The following is a 19,790-nucleotide window of genomic DNA, read 5'->3' as shown; positions in this document are numbered from 1 at the left end:
TTCTGGACCGTCCATGAACACGACCTTTGCACTATTTATTTATTTATTTATTTGTTGGTTTGTTTGTTTATTTATTTGTTTATTAAACACAAGAGATTCTGCAGATGCTGGAAATGCTGAAGGAGCTCAGCAGGTCAGGCAGCATCTGCGGAAAGGTACAAAAATGTTAATACTTTAGGCCAAGACCCTTCATCAAGACTGGAAATGAAGGGAGAACAATTCAGAAAGCCATGTTTATTTTGTATCTTATTGTAATTTATTGCATTTTTAATGTATTACTCTGTACTACTTCCAGAAAACAACAAATTCACCAGATATGCCAGCGATAAGAAACCTGATTCTGAATCTGCAAATACAGGCCACTTCCCCTTCCATTCTCATAGGCTCAGCATGTCCCACGGCAGTGTATTTCATCATTTTTACACTCTGGTGTTTTCTCACTCTACAGCCTTTCAAACGATTCAAAGTACATTTATTATCAAAGTGTGTGTGCAGCGTACAGCCCTGAGATTCATCTTCTTCCACAGACAACCATGAAACAAAGATGACCCATGAAACCAGTTCAAAGAAAAACATCAAAACCGCCACACGTGAAAAAAAAATCAAATTGCACAAATTACAACAAAAAAATGAACAAAAACACAAAATCAAAAGGCATATTTCAGTTCAGCTCAGTGTTCATTGTCTGCAGCTAGCCCCGAATCAAAAATCGCCCAAAAATAGCAACAAAAAGAACAACTAGAATAACAGAACACATCAAAATGTGAATTTGAGTCCAACCTAAAAATCACATTGATTAAACTTTGCTCCGTCACTATCCTTCGAGAGCATCGAGGGAGAGAGGGAGATCATTTGAAATCAAGGGCCTTCCCTCGAGAGCAGCAAGTGAGAGGAAGAAAGAGGTTGTCACACTCTCCACTGGCAGCAGCCAGTGAGAGGCTGGTAGACTGGGCTAAGCACTAGCTCGCTTCCGCCCCCATCTTAATGATTTCAAACTTCTTCGGTGCTCTAATTGGTGACATTGCCGAGAAATTGAGTCCTCCTAAATTCTTCACCTTGAATTAGTTATGATCGAATTTCATCTGCAGTTGTTCCACCTACCTTGCCTCCTGATCAATTCTTCCTGAAGTTTACAACTATCCTCCTCCCTACCAAGAGCACCATCAATCTTCATGGATGCTTCACAGAATTTACAAGGATGTTGCTAATGCTTGAGGGCCTGAGTTATAGGGAAAAGATGTATAGGTTAGGACTTTATTCCCTGGAGCATAGGAGGATGAGGGGAGGTATATAAAATTATGAGGGGTAGAGATAGGGTGAATACAAGCAGGCGTTTTACCCTCAGCTTGGTTGAGGTCATCAGTTTAGGTGAAAGGTCCACTATTTAAGGAGAATCTGGGAGAAACTTCTTCATTCAGAGTGTGGTGGGAGTGTGGAGCAAGCTGCCGGCAGAATTGGCAGATACGGTTTCAATTGTCACATTTAAGAGATGTTTGAATAGATCTTTTTTTTAAATGGGCTCTTTTGCCTTTCTTTGTTTTGTGGCTGCCTGTCAGGAGACAAATCTCAAGGTTGTATAATGTATACATAAACTGATAAAAGAAAGTAGTTTGAACTTCAGAACTTTGAATAGGTACATTCATGTGAGGGGTCTGAGGGCTAAGGTTCGGGTGAAGGTAGCTGGAACTAGGCAGAAATCAATCCGGCATGGACTAGATAGGTCAGAGGGCCTGTTTCCATGTTGTAGTGTTCTATACGACTGTATGTCATTCATAAACGTACTAATCATATTTTCATTAATAATTTCACCTCTTCTTGGGAATCAAATTAGAATCAAAGGCAGCAATTTTACAATTAAATCAGTTTACGAAGGGTGGTGCAAGTGTGGAATGAACTGCCAGCAGAAATGGTAGACACAAGTTTGTTATGAACTTTTAACAGGTTTGCGTGGAAGGGGCATGGAGGGCTACGATCCAGGTGAGGGCCGATGGGAGTAGGCAGAATAATAGTTCAGCATGGACTAGATGGGCCAAAAGCCTGTTTCTGTGCTGTACAGTTCTATGACTCTCTCTCTAATTTAAACTTGATCATGGATGTAACCATCACTACCAAGACCAACATTTATTGTCCTTCCCAACTGTCCTAAACCTATTTAACAATTTCAGAAGACAGTTTAGACCCATACCAACAGATCTCTGGATCACAACCTATGCCTTCATTTTCAAGGACTCTACAACTCATTTTCTCAGTATTGTTTATCCATCTGCCTGTCTATCTATCTATTCATCTATCTATCTATCTATCTATCTATTTATTATTTTTTGTATTTCCACAGTTTGTCTTCTATTGCACATTGGCTCTTTGTCAGTCTTTGTGTGTAGTTTTCCATTGATTCTATTATAATTTGTTGGTCTACTGTGAATGCTTGCTACAACATGTATCACATATGGTGACATAAACATACTTTGATAATAAATTTACTTTGAACTTTGATCTGGTATCCCATATAGCCCAGAAGAGTTTATCATGGCAGAGATTCCTTACTGAAGCATGTAAGTGAATCAGATGGGTTTTAAAAATTACAGTCCAGTATGTTGTGACTGTGATTGAAGACACTGAAGCTGATGATATAGAAGTCTTTATTCATCAGACCAAGCAGGATTCTCATGGGGACACTCTTGGTAGAGGATCACAAGCTCAAAGTTACATCACATTTTATACCCTTAAGATCAAAGGAAACGGTAGTTGCTACAATACAGTTTCAATAGTTACAATGACTTTGGTTAGTTCAATACTTTGGGTTGACAAATGGTTCCTTTGAGTTACATAGTGGAAGACCATTGTCATTGATAAGGCTCTACTGAAGGTGTCACGATGAGCACTGACAATGTCGGAATCCAAGAGCAGAGGAAAGACAGACTCCAACATAGAGATGGTGACCAGAGTTTATGCATAAGAATTCCAACAGAACATCAGTAGTTCGGCCAAGTGACACTGTGAGATGTAACATTCCCAAGACCAGGATCCCGTGATTAGTGCCAATCGGTCATCCGCTTATATAATACAAGTAGCACGGAATCCTCAAGCCTATCTGAATAAACTTAACAAGTTTAAACAGAAAGCAGCAAGAGACCGCATTACAAAGAGCCAGTCACTCAAGAGAAAAAAACACAAGGGTCTCTAAACTCTTATTAAACAACAATTAACCAGTTTAGGTGCTCTAAAAACCCGAGTCCATCGCTCTCCAGCTCTCCACACAAGCACAAAGAGCTCATTACAGAAGGTCCAATTGCCTTTGGGAGAAAATAATTAACATAAATATTCTAAAAACTTTTAAACAAAGGGAGCCTGACACCTAAAGTTAATGTTGTCAGGGCTGTCTCTGAGTACACAGTTATAAGCGCATAAAATTATTGATTACATATACCTGTGACCATGTTTGATATGCTAAGTGACAACATCTGTCTGGTCTGCCAGCTTGAAATCAAGTCACATTGGTGCGAAAAACTTAGCCGTGTTGCCTGGTTTAATGCAAACCAATTAATACAATCCCGTTGTTTTAATGTTTGCCTCTTGCATATGCAGTCTCTTAATCTGTGGAGCAGCCTGTGCTTTTGCCTTCAATATACTGCTTCCAATTTACAAAAAAGAAAAACTGAAGGCTTCCACAAGCTTCCTGAACTTATTTACATTTACAGACCTGCAGCCTGTTGCCTGCTTGAATGAATGTTTGCTATATTCACACAACTCCAGAATACACAGTAACTTTATGTTCATCATTGATGATAGAAGTCTCTTAATTCCCAGTGTAAAACTTCCCAGGAAATGAGTGCAACATTCTACTGGAACAATCCTCTGGATCAGGGTGCCCAACCTGAGGTCCATGGCATAAAAGAGGTTGGGAACACTTGGTCTAGAAACCAATCCAGGAAAATAACAAGAAACAAAAGAGAGACCAAAATCAGGAGCAGGAAAACAAAACTGCTGGAGGGACTCAGTGGGTCAAGCAGCATCTGTGGAGGCAGAAAGGGAGGAACTGAATTAGATTTATTCTCACTGAGTGTATGTTCGTGTCAGCCCATCCACTTCAAGATTCAGCATGTTGTGTATTCAGAGATGCTCTTCTCATGTCACTGTTGCAACGTGTGGTTGTTTGAGTTACTGTCACTTTTTTATCAGCTTGAACCAGTCTTACCATTCTCCTTTGACCTCTCTCACTAACAAGATAATTTTATCCACATAACTGTTGCTCACTGGATGCTACTTGTTTTTCACACTGTTCTTTGTAAACTCTAGAGGCTGTTGAGTGTGAAAATCCCAGGAAACAAGCAGATTCTGAAATACTCAAACCACCCCATCTGGCACCAACAATCATTGACTGATGAAGTGTCTCTGCCTGAAACATCAACTGTTTGTTTATTTCCATAAAAGCTGTGTTCCTCCAGTATTTGTGTGTGTTGCTTTTCCAGCATCTGCAGAATCTTTTGTGCTTATGCATACACAATAACCTGTACATTGTGTTTTATAGGATTGCTTTTAAATTGATATTTATTGTCTTTGTTGTGGTTATTATGTTTTTAATGCTGCATTGGATCCAGAGTAACAATCATTTCATTTTCCTTTACACCCGTGTACTGAAGAATGACAATCGACTATTTTGAATCTTAAATTTTGGGTTGACTCTCCACAATTCCTGCATCTTTAAAGTTGTTTCTTAAAACCTTCTTTGCTGATCAGGCCTTAAGATTTGTCCTAAGATATGGCCCAGACTTGAAGTTCGATCAATACACTACACAGATCAAGGCTGACTTTGGAGACAATCTGGAAGATAGGGCAAAAATCTAATATTTCCCGATCAACCGCCCTGAGAATTCACATATGGCTGTTAGTTAGTTTTGTCCGCCCCCTAGTGGCAATGCTTCAATGTGCTGATCCAACTCAAAAAAAAATCAGCACAGATCACAAATCAAAATTAAGTTTAATATTACCAGCATATGTCGTGATTTTTGCAGTTATACGGCAGCAATATATTGTAATACATAATAATGAAACTGTGAATTACAGTAAGAAGAATAGTAAGAGGAAAAAAGCAGTGAGATGGTGTTTATGGGTTCAATGTCCTTTCAGAAATTTAATGGCAGAGGGGAAGATGCTGTTCCTGAATTGTTGAGTGTGTGCTTTCAGGCTCCTGTACCTCCTCCTGATGGTAGCAATGAGAAGAGGGTATGACCTGGGTGATGGGGGTCCTTAATAATAGATGTCACCTTTTTGAGGCATAGCTCCTCGAAGATGTCATGGATGTTGGAGAGGCTCGTGCCCAAGATGGAGATGACTAAGTTTACAACCTTCTGTAGCTTATTTATATCTTGTGCAGTGCCGCCCCCCCCCACCCCCACCGGCCCACCATACCAGACAGTGATGCAACCAGTTAGAATGCTCTCCACGGTACAGCTGTAGAAATTTGCAAGTGTCTTTGGTGACAAACCAAATCTCCAAATGAGTCCTCCAGCAGAGAACCACAAGATGGTGAAGAGGGTGGTAAAATCAGCCAGCTCCATCATGGGCCACAATCAATCCCCCCCCACCCCGCCCACCATCACAGAGATCTTCAAAAGTTGATGCCTCAAGAAGGAGGCTTCCTTCATTAAATACCCTCACCATCTGGGATATGCTCTCTTCTCATTACTACCATCAGGTACAAGAGCCTGAAGACACACACTCAATGTTAAAGAGACAGCTTCTTTCCCTGTGGCATCAGATTTAAAAAAAAGACCATGAACTAATAAACACCAGCTCTCTGTTCCTCCTTCACAGTATTTGCATTTATTGATTGATTGATTGTAACCTAGCCAATCAATACTGTACTACTGGGAGAAAACAACAAATTTCACGACGCACGAAAGTGGTAGCAAACCTGATTCTAATTCTGTCTGGTCAGGTTTGATTTGAGACTCTGGTGGCAGGGATGAAGTGGTAAATGCTCCCCTAATGAGATCAGTTACAATAAAAGGCAGCTCCAGGTGTTGTATTGTGTACCGTAGACCAATTAAGTTGGTCTTTAAGTTACAGCTAGCAGGTACCTGCACTTTGTACTGAAGTGTCTAGGGGGTGGAGGTGGAATTAAAAACACAATCTGCTGACTCATGCTTGAAGCAGTACCACAGCTGCTGAATTACAATCATTGTAATTCTTCGTCTGAAGGGGTTGACACGTACGTAATTGCAAATCATTCAAGTCCTTTGCCAAGAGCTGATTACAAGGTCACCCAAACTGGGAGCTCATGCATTTGCTTCATCTTTCACCCAGGGCATACAGTGATGCTATTGTTCAGCTCAAAGGCAACTTATTATCAGAGTACGTATACACTCAGAGGACACTTTATTAGGTACACCTGCTCATTAATGCAAGTATCTAGTCAGCCTACCAGGTGACAGCAATTCAATGCATAAAAGCATGCAGTCCTGGTCAAGAGGTTCAGTTGTTGTTCAGACCAAACATCAGAATGGGGAAGAAATGTGATCTAAGTGACTTTGACTGTGGAATGATTGTTGGTGCCAGACAGGGTGGTTCAAGTGTCTCAGACACAGCTGATCTCCTGGGAATTTCATACACAACAGGCTCTAGAGTTTGTAAAGAATGGTGCAAAAAACAAAAAAAAAAAATCCAGTGAGAGGCAGTTCTGTGGGCAAAAATGCCTTGTTAATTAGAAAGGTCAGAGGAGAATGTCCAGACTGGTTCAGGCTGAAGGAAGGCACCAGCAAATCAAATAAGCAAGGAGGTACCTAATAAAGTGGCCATTGCTTGCATGTCACCGAATACTACCCTGAGATTCATTTTTGTGGAAGCATTCACAATAGAGTCCTGCTTGCTGGTGCCATAACATCAGCGCCAGACTCTGGAGCGAAGGTTCCCGAGTTCGAATCCAAGTCGGGTTGAGTGCTGAGCTAGCAACTCGGCCTCGTGAAAACAAGAATAGCTTGCTACGGAAACACCATCACGACGGTGCCCCGGTAACTCCACTGCCGAGTTAAGGGCGACTCTTCTCCTTCTAGTCACGACAGAACATAGAAATAGAATAGGACCAATGAAAAACTGCACACAAAGACTGACAAACAACAAACTTTCAAAAGGAGAAAAATAGTACAAATACAAATAATTAAATAAATAAACAAACAAAAATATCAAGAACACGAGTTGTAGAACCCTTGAAAGTGAGTCCGTAGGCTGTGTTCAATGATCAGTTCAGTGTTGAGGTGAGTAAACTATCCACCCTAGACAAGTTTATACTAGAAATAAAGCATTAGCTTTTATTAAATATTAATTTTCTGGAATGTGAACATTGTTTTCAAGACCAGTATTTATTGCACGTCCCTTTCAGAAGGGCTTCCCAAGTCCAGAACCTCTGGGATTTAACCCATCGATAATGAAGGACCTGCAGTGCAATTTCAGGTCAGGTAGGTCGTGTGTTTTCTTGAGTTGTCTGCCCTGGTCTCTCCTGGTGATAAATCACATGCCACAGAAGAGTGCACACGATGGACACTAAAATATTGCAGAGTGACACTAAAATATTATTAATGCCGTTTGTAATGGGCAAAGGCAATGGACTCAAAGCAATGTGCCATTTTACCTCACAGCCGAGAAGGATCAACCTGGGATATAATCTACATAAAAGTGTGGTGATGCATTATGGGTTGTCCAATACTGTGCAGACAGATACGGTAAATAGCAAAGAACTTGGAAGTTTTGATGTATAGAGGGTGTAACTTCTTAGATTCCTGAAAGTAGCAGCACAGTTGTACAGCATAGAGAAGAAGGCACTTATCCCGTTTGTCTTCTTCAACTGCGTCATCACCAAAAGTCATGGCAATTCGGCATATAGGAGGGATTGAAAATCTGGCTGAATGGTGCCACAACAACTTCTCACTCAATGCCTGCAGAACCAAAGAGTAGATTATTGACTACAAGAGGAAGAAACCGGTGGCTCCTTGAGACAGCCCTTATTAGGGGAATGGAATTGAAGAGGAAGAGTAAGTTTCAATTCCTTGGGGTTATCATTTCAGTAGAGCTATTCAGGGACCACCACGTAAATGCCATTACAAAGAAGGCAAAGCAACACCTCTACTTTCTTAGAAATCCGTGCAAATTTGGCATGCCATCTAAAACTTTGATAAACTTCTATAGATGCGCACTGGAGATTATCCTGACTGGATGCATCACGTCTTGGTGTGGAAACACCAATGCCAAAACATGGGCAAGGCTACAAAAAGTGGTGGATATAGCCCAGCCCATCACAGAAAAACCCTCTTCCACATTCACAAGGAGCGCTGCCAGAAGAAAGCAGCATCTATCATTAAGGATCCCCACCATTCAGGCCTTGCTCCATTGGGAAGGAGGTACAGGAGCCTCAGGTCCCACACCACCAGGTTCAGGAACAAGTCAACCATCATGCTCCCGATTCAGCATGAAAAACTTAACTCGCCTCAACTCTGAACTGAATCCACAACCTCTTCAACTCGTGTTCTTGGTTTTATTTATTTATTTATTTTGTATTTGCACAATGGTTGTTTGTTAGTCTTTGCTTGTGTGGAGTTTTTCATTGATACTGATGTATTTTTTGCATCTACTGTGAATGCCCACATGAAAATTAACCTCTGGGTAGTATATAGAGTTGTAGTGTCATAGAAGAGTACAGCACAGAAACCGGCCCTTCGGCCCATTCACTCCATGCCAAGCAATTTAAACTGTTTACTCCCATTGACCAGTACCAGGACCATAGCCCTCCATACCCCTACCATCCATATACCTATCCAAACTTCTCTTAAACGTTTAAATCAAGCTCGATGCACCACTTGTGTTGGCGGCTCATTCCACACTCTCACGACTCTCTGAGTAAAGAAGATCCCCCTCATGTTCCCCCTCATCTTTCATCCTTAGCCTATGATATCTAGTTTAGTCCCACACAACCTCAGTGGAAAAAGTCTGATTTGCAACTAACGTATCTAATTATTGTTGTTCAGTCATTAAGTCGAGTCCAACTCTTTGTGAGCTCTAGGGTTTTCATGGCAAGACACAGAAGTACACTGCCAGGCCTTTCTTCTCTGCAGATACTGCTGCTGCCCAGGTTATGCCCGGGTTGGGTTTGAACTCAACACCATCTGTCTTGAAGTCCAGTGCTGACTTGAAGTACCACCAGCTGGCCCTATCTATACCCCTCATAATTTTGTATACCTGTATTAAATCTCTTCTCAATGTTCTACATTCTAAGGACTAATGTCCTAACCTATACAATCTTTCCATATATTTTAGCTCCTCCAGACCTGGCAAAATTCTTGTAAATTTTCTCTGTACTCTTTCAAAATTATTTACATCTTTCCTGTAGATAGGTCACCAGAACTGCACATAATATTCCAAATTAGGCCTCAGCAATATCTTGTACAACTTCAACTTCCCATGTCCTGTATTGATTTATGAAGGCCAAAGTGCCAAAAGCTTTCTTTATGATCCTATCGACCTGTGAAAACACTTCCGATGAATTATGGACCTGTATTCCCAGATCTCTTTGTTCTACCACACTCCTCAGTGCCCTACCATTCACTGTGTAAGACGCACCCTGGTTGGGCCTATCAAAGAGCAACACCTCGCTCTTGTTTGCATTAAATTCCATCTGCCATTTTTCCAGCTGATCCCGATTCCACTTCAAGCCGTAGTAGTCTTCTTCACTGTCCACTGCACCCCCCAATTTTAGTGACATCTGCAAATTTGCTGATCCAGTTAACCACATTATCATTCAAATCATTGATATAGACGACAAACAACAGACACCAATCACCGCAGCACTCCATAAACTCATGGGCCTCCAGTCAGAGAGGCAACCATTTCCTACCACTCTCTGGCTTCTCCCACAAAGCCAATGTCTAATCCAATTTACTATCTCATCTTGAACGCCGAGTGACTGAACCTTTCTACATGGGAAGAAAACTCAAAAATCAGAGGTGCAAAGGGGCTTCGGAGCCCTTGTGCAGGATTCCCTGAAGTTTAACTTGTAGGTGGAATAGATGACAGGGAAGGCGAATGCAATGTTAGCTTTCATTTTGAGTGGACTAGAATATAAGAGCAAGGACGTAATTCTGAGGCTTTATAGCATTGGTCAGACTGCATTTGGAGTACTGCGAGCAATTTTGGGACCCTCAGCCATGAAAAGCTGTGCTGGTATTGGAGAGGGTCTAGAGGAGGTTCACGAAAATTATTTTGGGAATGAAAGGGTTAAAGTGTGATGAGTGTTTGATGGCTCTGAACCTGGTTCTCGCTGGGGTTTAGAAGAGCCGCAGGGGGATCTCATTGAAACCTATCAAATATTGAAAAATCTGGATAGAGTGGACATATGTAGGATGTTCCTTATAGTGAGTGAGTCTACAACCAGAGGACGCAGTTTCAAAATACAGGAGTATCCATTTGGGTCAGTAATGAGGAAGAATTTCTTTATGCAGTTGGTGAATCTGTGGAATTCATTGTCATAGGCGGCTGTGGAGGCCAAGTCACTGAGTATATTTTATTTTATTTTATTGAGATACAACACAGAGTGGGCCCTTCCAGCCGTTCGAGCTGCACCGATATTTAAATCTTCAATATTTAAGTTGGAGATTGCTAGAATCTTGATTAGTAAGGACTTCAGGGCTTCCTGGGGAAGGCAGGAGAATGGGTTTGAGAAGGATAATGGATCAGCCATGATTGAATTGTGCAGCAGACTCGATGGGCCAAATGGCTTAATTCTGCTCCTATGTTTTATGGTTTTATGAAAGTGAGGGGAAAAATTTGAAGGAGATCGGAAGAGCAAGTTCATGCTGGGTATTTGGAATGAGCTGTTGAAGGAGTGGTAGAGGCAGATCAAATAATAATGTTTAAAAAGAATTTGAGCTGGTACGTGGATAGGAAAGGAATAGATGTACAGCATATGGGCCAAATAAAGGAAAATGCTATTTTAAAAAAATGGTCAAAATGGATGAGTGAGCAGAAGAGCCTGTTTCCATGCTGTATACTTCTATCATTCTGTGACTCTAAGTTTCATAAAGACCTGCTGGATCTCCAGTAGAACTATGGAAGAAATTATTCCACAAATATCTTTGTGGACATATGTTCAGCAAAATTATGATTAGTATATTAGAGCATATAAGGGGTGTACACAGGAAGCAAGTCTGGTGAAGGGGTTAGGCATGTCCGTTCTGGGGCAGTTCACTCACCTTCTGGCCCCCACCGGGCACTCAGCTCTCACCTGTGGCTCCCAGCAGCTGTTTGCATATGACATTGGCCACACCTCGGTACACCGCTTTGACAGGTGGTCTAAACCAGGTGAGGGTAGCTGGCGGCCTCACACCCCGGTGAGGTAGGGACATACCTGTCCCAGCAGGCGAAGTCCGCTCTGGTGGACTGGGCGGATGAGATCTACGGTGAGGCCCAATGGCTAGGAAGGCAGTTCGGCAATGCTCCATGGAGAGTGAAGGGTATGATGGGGCACAGAAGATGTCATGGTCATTCACCGCAGCCTAGGAAGACCTCAGCTTGTGACGCTTGTTCATACCACTGGGCCCAGACTTCTGAGGTCGAGAGAGTGAAACTGCCCCAGTGTAATGGTTTTTCCACTTTAAAAACTCCCGAACAGGTTCCTGTCATTGTCAGATATGATAGACAACCACCAGAGAACATAAAACATAATACAGCACAGCCCAGTACAGGCCATCAGACCACGATGTTGTGTAGACCTATTAAACCTACTCTCAAGGATCAATTTATTGATTCTCTCTCATATAGCCCTCTATTTTTCTGTCATCCATGACCCTCTCGGAGAATCTCTTAAATGCTCCTAATGTATCTGCTTCTACCATCACCCCCGGCAGGTCTTCCCACATACCCACTCTGTGTAAAGAACTTACCTCTGACATCCCTCCCTATACTTGGTTAGCCAGGGCATCAAAGGGTATGGGGTGAAAACAGGGGAGTGGGAATGACTGGATGAAGTGGATCAGCCCATGATTGAATGGCAGAGTAGACTCGATGGGCCGAATGGCCTACTTCTGCTCCTAAATATTATGGCCTTATGGTCTTATACTTCCCTCCTATCACCTTAAAATTATGCCCCCTTGTATCAGCCATATTAGGTGGTAGGCATGAAGAAGAATTTTATTTTCAGTGTACACCTTGTCAGTGGACATCTCCACAGATATTACTGGTCCTTCAGAATGATCCTTTTCAATAAACATGTCTCCAAATGGCGACAAGTAGACATAACAGTTTACTTTCTTCCCAGGATGGCATCATAAATTCTCCCCGTCCTTTGGACTTGCACATCCTTGAATCCGGCAGACTCCAGAAGGCTGGCATACTCTGAGGCCGTTCGTTCCTTGCCCTCCGTCTGTACCAGCATATTGAGGGAGTACAGCTGAGGGGTGATGGGACCACTCCGATCCTCATTCAATAAGGCTTCAATCACCAGCACTCCGCTACCTAATTCAAAGCAGGAAAGCACAGGGGAGATTAGCTTTCTTGTTAAAGCAGGAAGCAAGCAGCACAAGCAAGGCCAACATAGAATTATAAAACCGTAAGACATAGCCTCCAACTTCAGCCCTGTCGTCAAATTTATCTGGTCCTTTTCAGACACCTCTATCCCCTTTCTCAATCTCTGTCTTTTCCTCCACCATCAACACTGCTCTCAGCTGCATCTTTCATATACGTCAACTCTTACCACATCCTCCCACCACACCGCCCCCCCCCCCAGGGATAGGGTTCCTCTTGTCTTCACCTACCACCACACTAGTCTCCACTTCAGACACATAATACTCCATAACTTCCACCATCTCCAGCAGGATCCCACCCCCAAGCACATCTTTCACTTTCCCCTACTTTCTACTTGTCTATTCTCCCATGGACAATGGACTCCCTTGTCCATTCGTCCATCTCCACTGATCTCCTTCCTGGTACTTATCCTTGTAATCAGAACAAGTGCTACACCTTGATGCACCATCAATAGCTCTCCGAGACATGAGGCGAGATATAGGCTTTTATTGGCTGGAAGAAAGAACAAGCAGCAATTGACCACCATACTACATCCTGGAGACTGAGGGCAGGGCCCAGGCTCCAATCGCCTTTATACCGGGGTCTGTGGGAGGAGCCACGGTCAGTGGGAGGAGCCACAGGAGCAGTCAGCAGGGGGGGTCGTGTCCAGACAGGTATATGTAGTTCTCAAACCCATTCTCCTGCTTTCTCCATGTAACCTTTGACACCCTTATTAATCAAAAACCTATCAACCTCTGCTTTAAATATACCCAATGACTTGGCTTTCACAGCCACCAGTGGCAATGAATTCCACAGTTTCACCACCCCCTCTGACTAAAGAAATTCCTCCTCGTTTCTTTATGAATGGGATGTCCCTCTATTCTGAGGTTGTGCCCTCTGATCCTAGACTCCTCAACTGTAGGAAGCATTTTTTCCACATCGACTCTATCTAGGTCTTTCAAAATTTGATAGGTTTCAATAAGATCTATTCCTCATTCTTCTAAATGTCAGCAAGTACAGGCCCAGATACATCAAATGTTCCTTTAACCCTTTAATTCCTGGGATCATTCTCATAAATCTCCTCTGGAAGGCTATAGATTGGGTAAATGCAAGCAGGCTTTTTCCACTGAGATTGAGTGAGATTAGAACTGGAGATCATAGATTAAGGGTAAAATGTGAAATAAGAACATAAGAAATAGTAGCAAGAGTAGAGGGTAAACTTCTTCACTCAGAGGGTAGTGTGAGTTGCCAGTGGAACTGGTGAATGCGGTTAATATTCAGTGTAATATGTAAAAATGTTTGTTAAGTACATGGAAAAAAAGATTATGGAGGGCTATGGTCCAGGTGCAGGTCGATGGGATGAAGCAGAATAACAGTTCAGTACAGACTAGAAGGGCCGAAGGGCCTGTTACAATAGTGATCTATGACTTTATGACTTAATGGACATCTTTAATTCTTCCCCCAGTGGCATACTGTATCGTTTCACAATGCTTATCGATGTCACATTGATAAAGATTTTCCCATGCTCAAATTCATTGTGAACTAGGCTTGCCCTTTTCTGAAAATCTAGGAGTTTTATGGTCAGCAAAGTCAAATATCATTACATTGGAGGCCATTCAGCCCATTGTGCTCTCTCTTACTTCTTAGCAGAATAATCCCATCAGTTCTATTCCATCTCTCCTTTGAATGATCCCAGCTCACTTGTGCATCAATCCCATAGAACATAGATTAGTACAGCACAGAAACAGGCCACTCAACCCATGATGCCTGTGTCGAATAGGACACCAAAATAAAACTGGATCTCTACTACTATACGTGATCCATATCCTTTCATTTTCTACATATTTGTGTGTCTGACTGCCTCTTAAATGCACCTACCATGTCTGACCACGATCTTTGACCGCACATTCCAGGCACCTACCACTCCCTGTGTAAAAAATCTTGGCCCTCACATCTCCTTTAAACCTTTCCTCCCTCGGTTTAAATACACGTACGCTATTATGTGATATTTCTACACTTGGAAAAAGAAGTTTGACTGTTTCCCTTATCTGTGCCACCAATAAATTTATGATCTTCCGTCAGGTCTCCTCTCAGACTCCGACTTGCAGGATTTCCCAGCCTGGGCTCCACGGATCACTCGGTTAGTGGTCAGACTCCATGACATAAAACACTCAGTGCTTGTCCAATCTCGCTTTATATCTCGTAGCCCTTAATCCAGGCAGCATCCCGGTAAACCACTTCTGTACCTTTTGCAATGTCTCCACACCCCATTTGATTCTTTAGATGTTTACACTAAGGAGAAACTAACCCAAAAGTCAAAATTCAAGATTGTGTAATGTCCTTTCTAGTACACAGGTATAAAGGAGAATGAATTAATTGTTACTCCAGATCCAATCCAATAAGATAAAGAACACAATAGTAAATAAACACAATAAATATAAATATGTAAGACAGCTTTATGCATTAATTGATTATATGTCCATAAATTGACACGAGGCACAGGATAATCTGTACATAGAGAGACTGACAGGAAAAGATAAAGTAGTGTGGAGGGTTGGGTTAGTGGGTGGAGGTGTTGATCAGCCTCACTGCTTGGAGAAGGTAACAGTTTTCGAGTGTGCTGGACCTGATGTGGTTGATACGTAGCCTTTTCCCTGATGGGAGGAGGGCAAACTAATCTTCCAGCACATTAATAGGATGTGGGAGCAAACCAGAGCACCTGGGTGGGGGAGAGAGTCATAGAGAGGATTGGCAAATTCCACACAGACAGACCCACGGTCGGGATTGAACCTGGATTCCTGGAGATGCGACAAAGCAGCAATGCCCGCTGCAGCACTGTACCACCCTCTTTCCTTCCTACAAATGGCCCAAATAGTCAATTTAATATCAGAGAATATATACAGTAAACAACCTGAAATCCTTACTCTTCACAGACATCCATGAAACCAGCAACCCCATAGAATGAATGATAGAAACATCAGAACCCCAAAGCCCTCCTCCACTCTTCCCATTCACAAGCAGCAGCAGCAGCAGCATTGGCCCTCCCCCTACTGGCACCAGTAGAAACAGCTGAACTTGTTAATCCTAATATTTAATTAACAGAAATTAATTTTCCCATCTACTGATTTGAACCCATGTCTCTGGATCATCAGCTGTTTCGAGGCTGTACTTTCAGTCATTTAATATCGCCCTATCTTTACCCCCATCCCCATCCCTGGGATCCTGCTTAATTATCCTCCAATGAATTATGGAACTAATTCTCTTTGGCTCCATGGAGACACAATAGAGTCAAACTTCTGATAACTGTTCTCCTGTCCCTTTCAGCCTGTTGTGTTCCTTTATCTCTCAACCTGGTCCATCTGTCCCCCATTAAATTATCTTTCTCCCTTTCCCCACCCCATCCATCTCTATCCGTCCATTACACTCCTCCCACCAGTTCCCCTCCCCACTTCTTTCTGCTTAATCGATGCTCTACCACCTTCTCCTAACATATTCCATCATCTACAGCCTGGTGCCACTTCCACCTGTCACCTCCGAGCTCTGGCTCATCTGCCCTCATCTGCCTATTACACCGCTCCTCACCTGGATTCACCTATCACCTTCTAGGTCTCACTAGTGTGTGCGTGCCCTTAACTCCTATCGTCGGGAGTCATCGAGGCACCGTCATGCCAAGCTTTTTGCACCGATCTTTTTAAGTGATTGCTCATCGTACGGCGTGTCTTGGGGCATCTGAAACCTGGTGGAGCCCATCCCTCTCCAGGTTATTCTTTTTAATGAGGTCGAGCTGCTAGCGTGCAAGGGAGCTGGCTGGATTCGAACTCAGCCCTCTCACCCCAAAGACCAGCTGATGCCACCAGAGATACAGCTTGACCTGCTGAGTTTCTCCAGCACCTTTTGTGCTTCGTGTTTTGTAGATGTAAAGAGAATGCTTCCAATAGTGGGTGAGTCTAGGACAGAGGGCACATCCTCAGAATTAATCATGTCCCTTTGGAAGAGAGGTGAGGAGGAATTTCTTTAACTAGAGAGTGGTGTGGAATTCATGGCCACAGAGCTGTGGAGGCCCAGTCACTGGGTATATTAATGTGGCGGCTGATAGGCACTTCACCAGTAAGGGTTTCAAATGTTAAGGGGAGGAGGCAGGGTAATGGGGTTGAGAGGAATACTAAGTCAGCCATGATGGAATGGCAGAGCAGATTTGATGGGCTGAATGGATTAATTCTGCTCCTTTGTCTTGAGTGGCAGTGTGGAGATACATCTCTACCAAAGAAGATGTAAGATGCTCCTTCCCTCTGCTAGCCTGCAGGTCACCCTTGGGCAAGGTCTAGCACCTGCTGGGCTCCCCCTATCAGGATCACATGAAGCCAAGGGAACAGGTAGTGGATGGCCATAAGAGCAGCTGGAGCTTTTCACAAATCCTGGTTATGCGACTACTGACATCTGGTAGACAATCTTCTGGACTATTGATAATGGCTGGCGTCACTTGTCTTGTAAAGACACTGCCTAGAAGAAGGCAATGGCAAACCATTTCTGTAGTAAAAATTGCCAAGAACAATCATGGTCACGAGACCGTGACTGCCGACGTCATATGACGTGTCTCATGATGATGATATCTTCTGATCTTGATTTCTTCTGGATTTGAGAAAAATATACAGCCCTTTATTCTGGGTATACCTACCTGGTTTGCAGGCTTTGTTGACTTTGGTGAGCAGTTCCAGACATTTATCTTGAGTCCAGTCATGAAGTATTCTAGCCAAAATATAAAGGTCTGCTTCAGGTATGGGGTCTTTGAAGAAGTCTCCTGTATTTGGAGAGAGAGAGTGGCAATAAGTTAGCAGTCTGCTGTCATTTTAAACATTAAAATGAAGAATTTAAACCTTCCACAGTAGTCTGTCCTTCTTTTCTGAAGGTGCTAACATTTGGTGCATTTGACTCCAAAAGGGTTAACTCAGTCCACACGATCACCATATTTGGCTTGTCCACCATGGCAGAATTTTTCAGAGTATTTTCTTCCTTAATACTCCTTAATTGCTTCCTTAATTGTGTGCTGTTTCTGGTCACAGGTAATATATCAATAAAAATGGAAGCACAGAGAAAATTTATAAGGATATTACCAAGACTTGAAGTCCTGAGTTATAGAGAAAGGTTGAATAAGGTAGGACTTAGTTCCCTGAAGTGTAGGAGAGTGAAGGGAGGTTCGATAGAGGTATGCAAAATTATGAGGGGTATAGATAGGCTAAATGCAAGCAGGTCTTTTCCACTGAGGTTGGGCAGAATTAGAACTACAGGTCAAAGGTTAAAGATGAAATGTGGAAAATCTAAGGGCAAACTGTGTGTGTGGGGTGGGGGGGGGGGTGGAAACAGAGGGTAGTGAGAGTGTGGAACAATTTGCCAGCAAAGTGGTGGATGTGGGCTCAATTTCAACATTTAAGAGAAGTGGATAGGTGCATGGTTGGGAGGGGTATAGAGGGCTACAGTTCAGGTGCAGGTTGATGGGAGCAGGCCGAATACTGGCTCAGCCCAGACCGGAAAGGACTTGTTTCTGTGCTGTAGTGTAGTGCTTCATAAAATGCTATTTTTTCTCTTTTCATTTTTGATTATCCCATCAGATGACATGTCAACAGGAGATGGTGAGATGTAGGAGATTCAATAAGTTACGGTAGTTGGGATTTTCACTAGGAAATGTCTAGTGGTAAATCTCCAGCCATCTCCATAGGGCAGCTTGACTGGACCAGGTGGTCTCTTAATACCCACTGCTTTCGTGTTTTGTATTTCTCCCAGAGCTAGCTCTCTGGTGGGAGTGACATCAATTAGAAGTCCTCTTCCACTACCAAACAGGACCCCCATTCATTTATCAGTGAGGTATCATAGGACCACCAAGGAAACTCCCATCATCTATTGCACCATGAAACTGATGCAGTGCTAACGTACATTTATATATTATTTACATGCATAGAAGATGATCTTATGTATTTATATTTATTGTGTTCTTTATGCTCTTGAATCTCCCATCAATGGTTTAAAGAGTAACGGAGAGGAGGCGTGTTAGAAACTTGTTTCTGATGGTGTTTTTTTTTTGCACTAATGCCTTGTTTTTCATTCTTGCTCTTTTTTCTAGTTCTTGCTGTCTTGTACAATTTGTGCATAATTTAGAGAAGGTTCTGTGTGCTGTTGTCTGAATCTACATACTGTAAAATCATAGAACAAAGGAGCAGAATTAGGCTATTCACTAAATCTGCTCTGCCATTCCACTGTGGCTGATTTAGCGTCCCTTTCTCCCTGTAACTTTTGACTCCCCTACTAATCAAGAACCTATCAACCTCAACTTCAAATATACCCAATGACTTGACCACCACTGCTTTGGCAATGAATTTATTTAGCTGTGGCTAAATAAATTCCTCCTGATCTCTGTACTAAATGGGTATCCTTCTATTCTGAGGCAGTGCCCTCTGGTACTAGACACCCCCACCATTGGAAACATCTTCTCCATGTCCACTCTATCTAGGCCCTTCAATATTCAACAGGTTTCACTGAGATTTCCCATCATGCCTGTGATGCAGTTGTCAACTTTGTACCTATACCTCACTGTACTTGTGCACATGACAATAGAACTCAACTTGACACCACTTGAAATATGCATCAGGTTATATTCACTCAGACTATCAACAACTGTACTCATCCATTATTACCAGCACTAGGTATAATTAACTAAGCAATTTGGTACCATTGGTGTCAGGAAGCAAATTAAACTAAATGTTTATAATCATAACATCAACCATCAGGCTCCTGAACCAGCATGGGTAATTTCACTCACCTCAACACTAAACTGATTCCACAACCTATGGACTCATTTTCCTGAACTCTACAGCTCATGTTCTCAGTATTATTTATTTATTTGTTTATTTGCTTTCTTTGTATTTGCACAATTTGCTTTCTTTTGCACACTGGTTGTTTCTCAGTCTTTGTCTGTAGATTTTCCATTGAGCCTATTGCATTTCTTTGTTGTACTGTGAATGCCTGCAAGAAAATGTGGTATGGTGACGAACTGTATACAGTACAAACATTGATAATAAATTTACTCTGATCTTTGATCATAGTTTGAAATAGAAGTGGGACAAGTTGGCAATCAGATGGTTGAGAAGCAGAGTTGAGAGAGTTGTTGAAGTACCGTAGATTCCGGACTACAGAGCGCACCTGATTAAAAGCCGCTGGCTCTAATTTTAGAAATAAAATCAATTTTTTACTTG

At 42.4% G+C, this 19,790-nt stretch overlaps 1 protein-coding gene across 2 annotated transcripts in view; it reads right to left on the bottom strand.

Annotated features, from left to right (window-relative positions):
• Positions 1-12,169: 12,169 nt before the first annotated feature.
• Positions 12,170-19,790, bottom strand: part of LOC140725983 (acetylserotonin O-methyltransferase-like) — a 50,213-nt gene continuing 42,592 nt past the window's right edge. For both annotated transcript variants that reach the window (XM_073041888.1, XM_073041889.1), the window contains 2 exons: positions 17,222-17,344; positions 12,170-12,498 (listed from right to left, as the gene is read on the bottom strand). In XM_073041888.1, coding sequence (XP_072897989.1) covers positions 12,287-12,498; positions 17,222-17,344 — 335 coding nt within the window. In that variant the 3' untranslated portion in view covers positions 12,170-12,286. The remainder of the gene's footprint in view (positions 12,499-17,221; positions 17,345-19,790) is intronic.

This window comes from Hemitrygon akajei, chromosome 4 (assembly GCF_048418815.1).
Source record: "Hemitrygon akajei chromosome 4, sHemAka1.3, whole genome shotgun sequence".
NCBI lineage: Eukaryota > Metazoa > Chordata > Chondrichthyes > Myliobatiformes > Dasyatidae > Hemitrygon > Hemitrygon akajei.
Note: the sequence above shows the minus strand (reverse complement) of the source record. Positions and strands in the feature narration are given on the sequence as shown.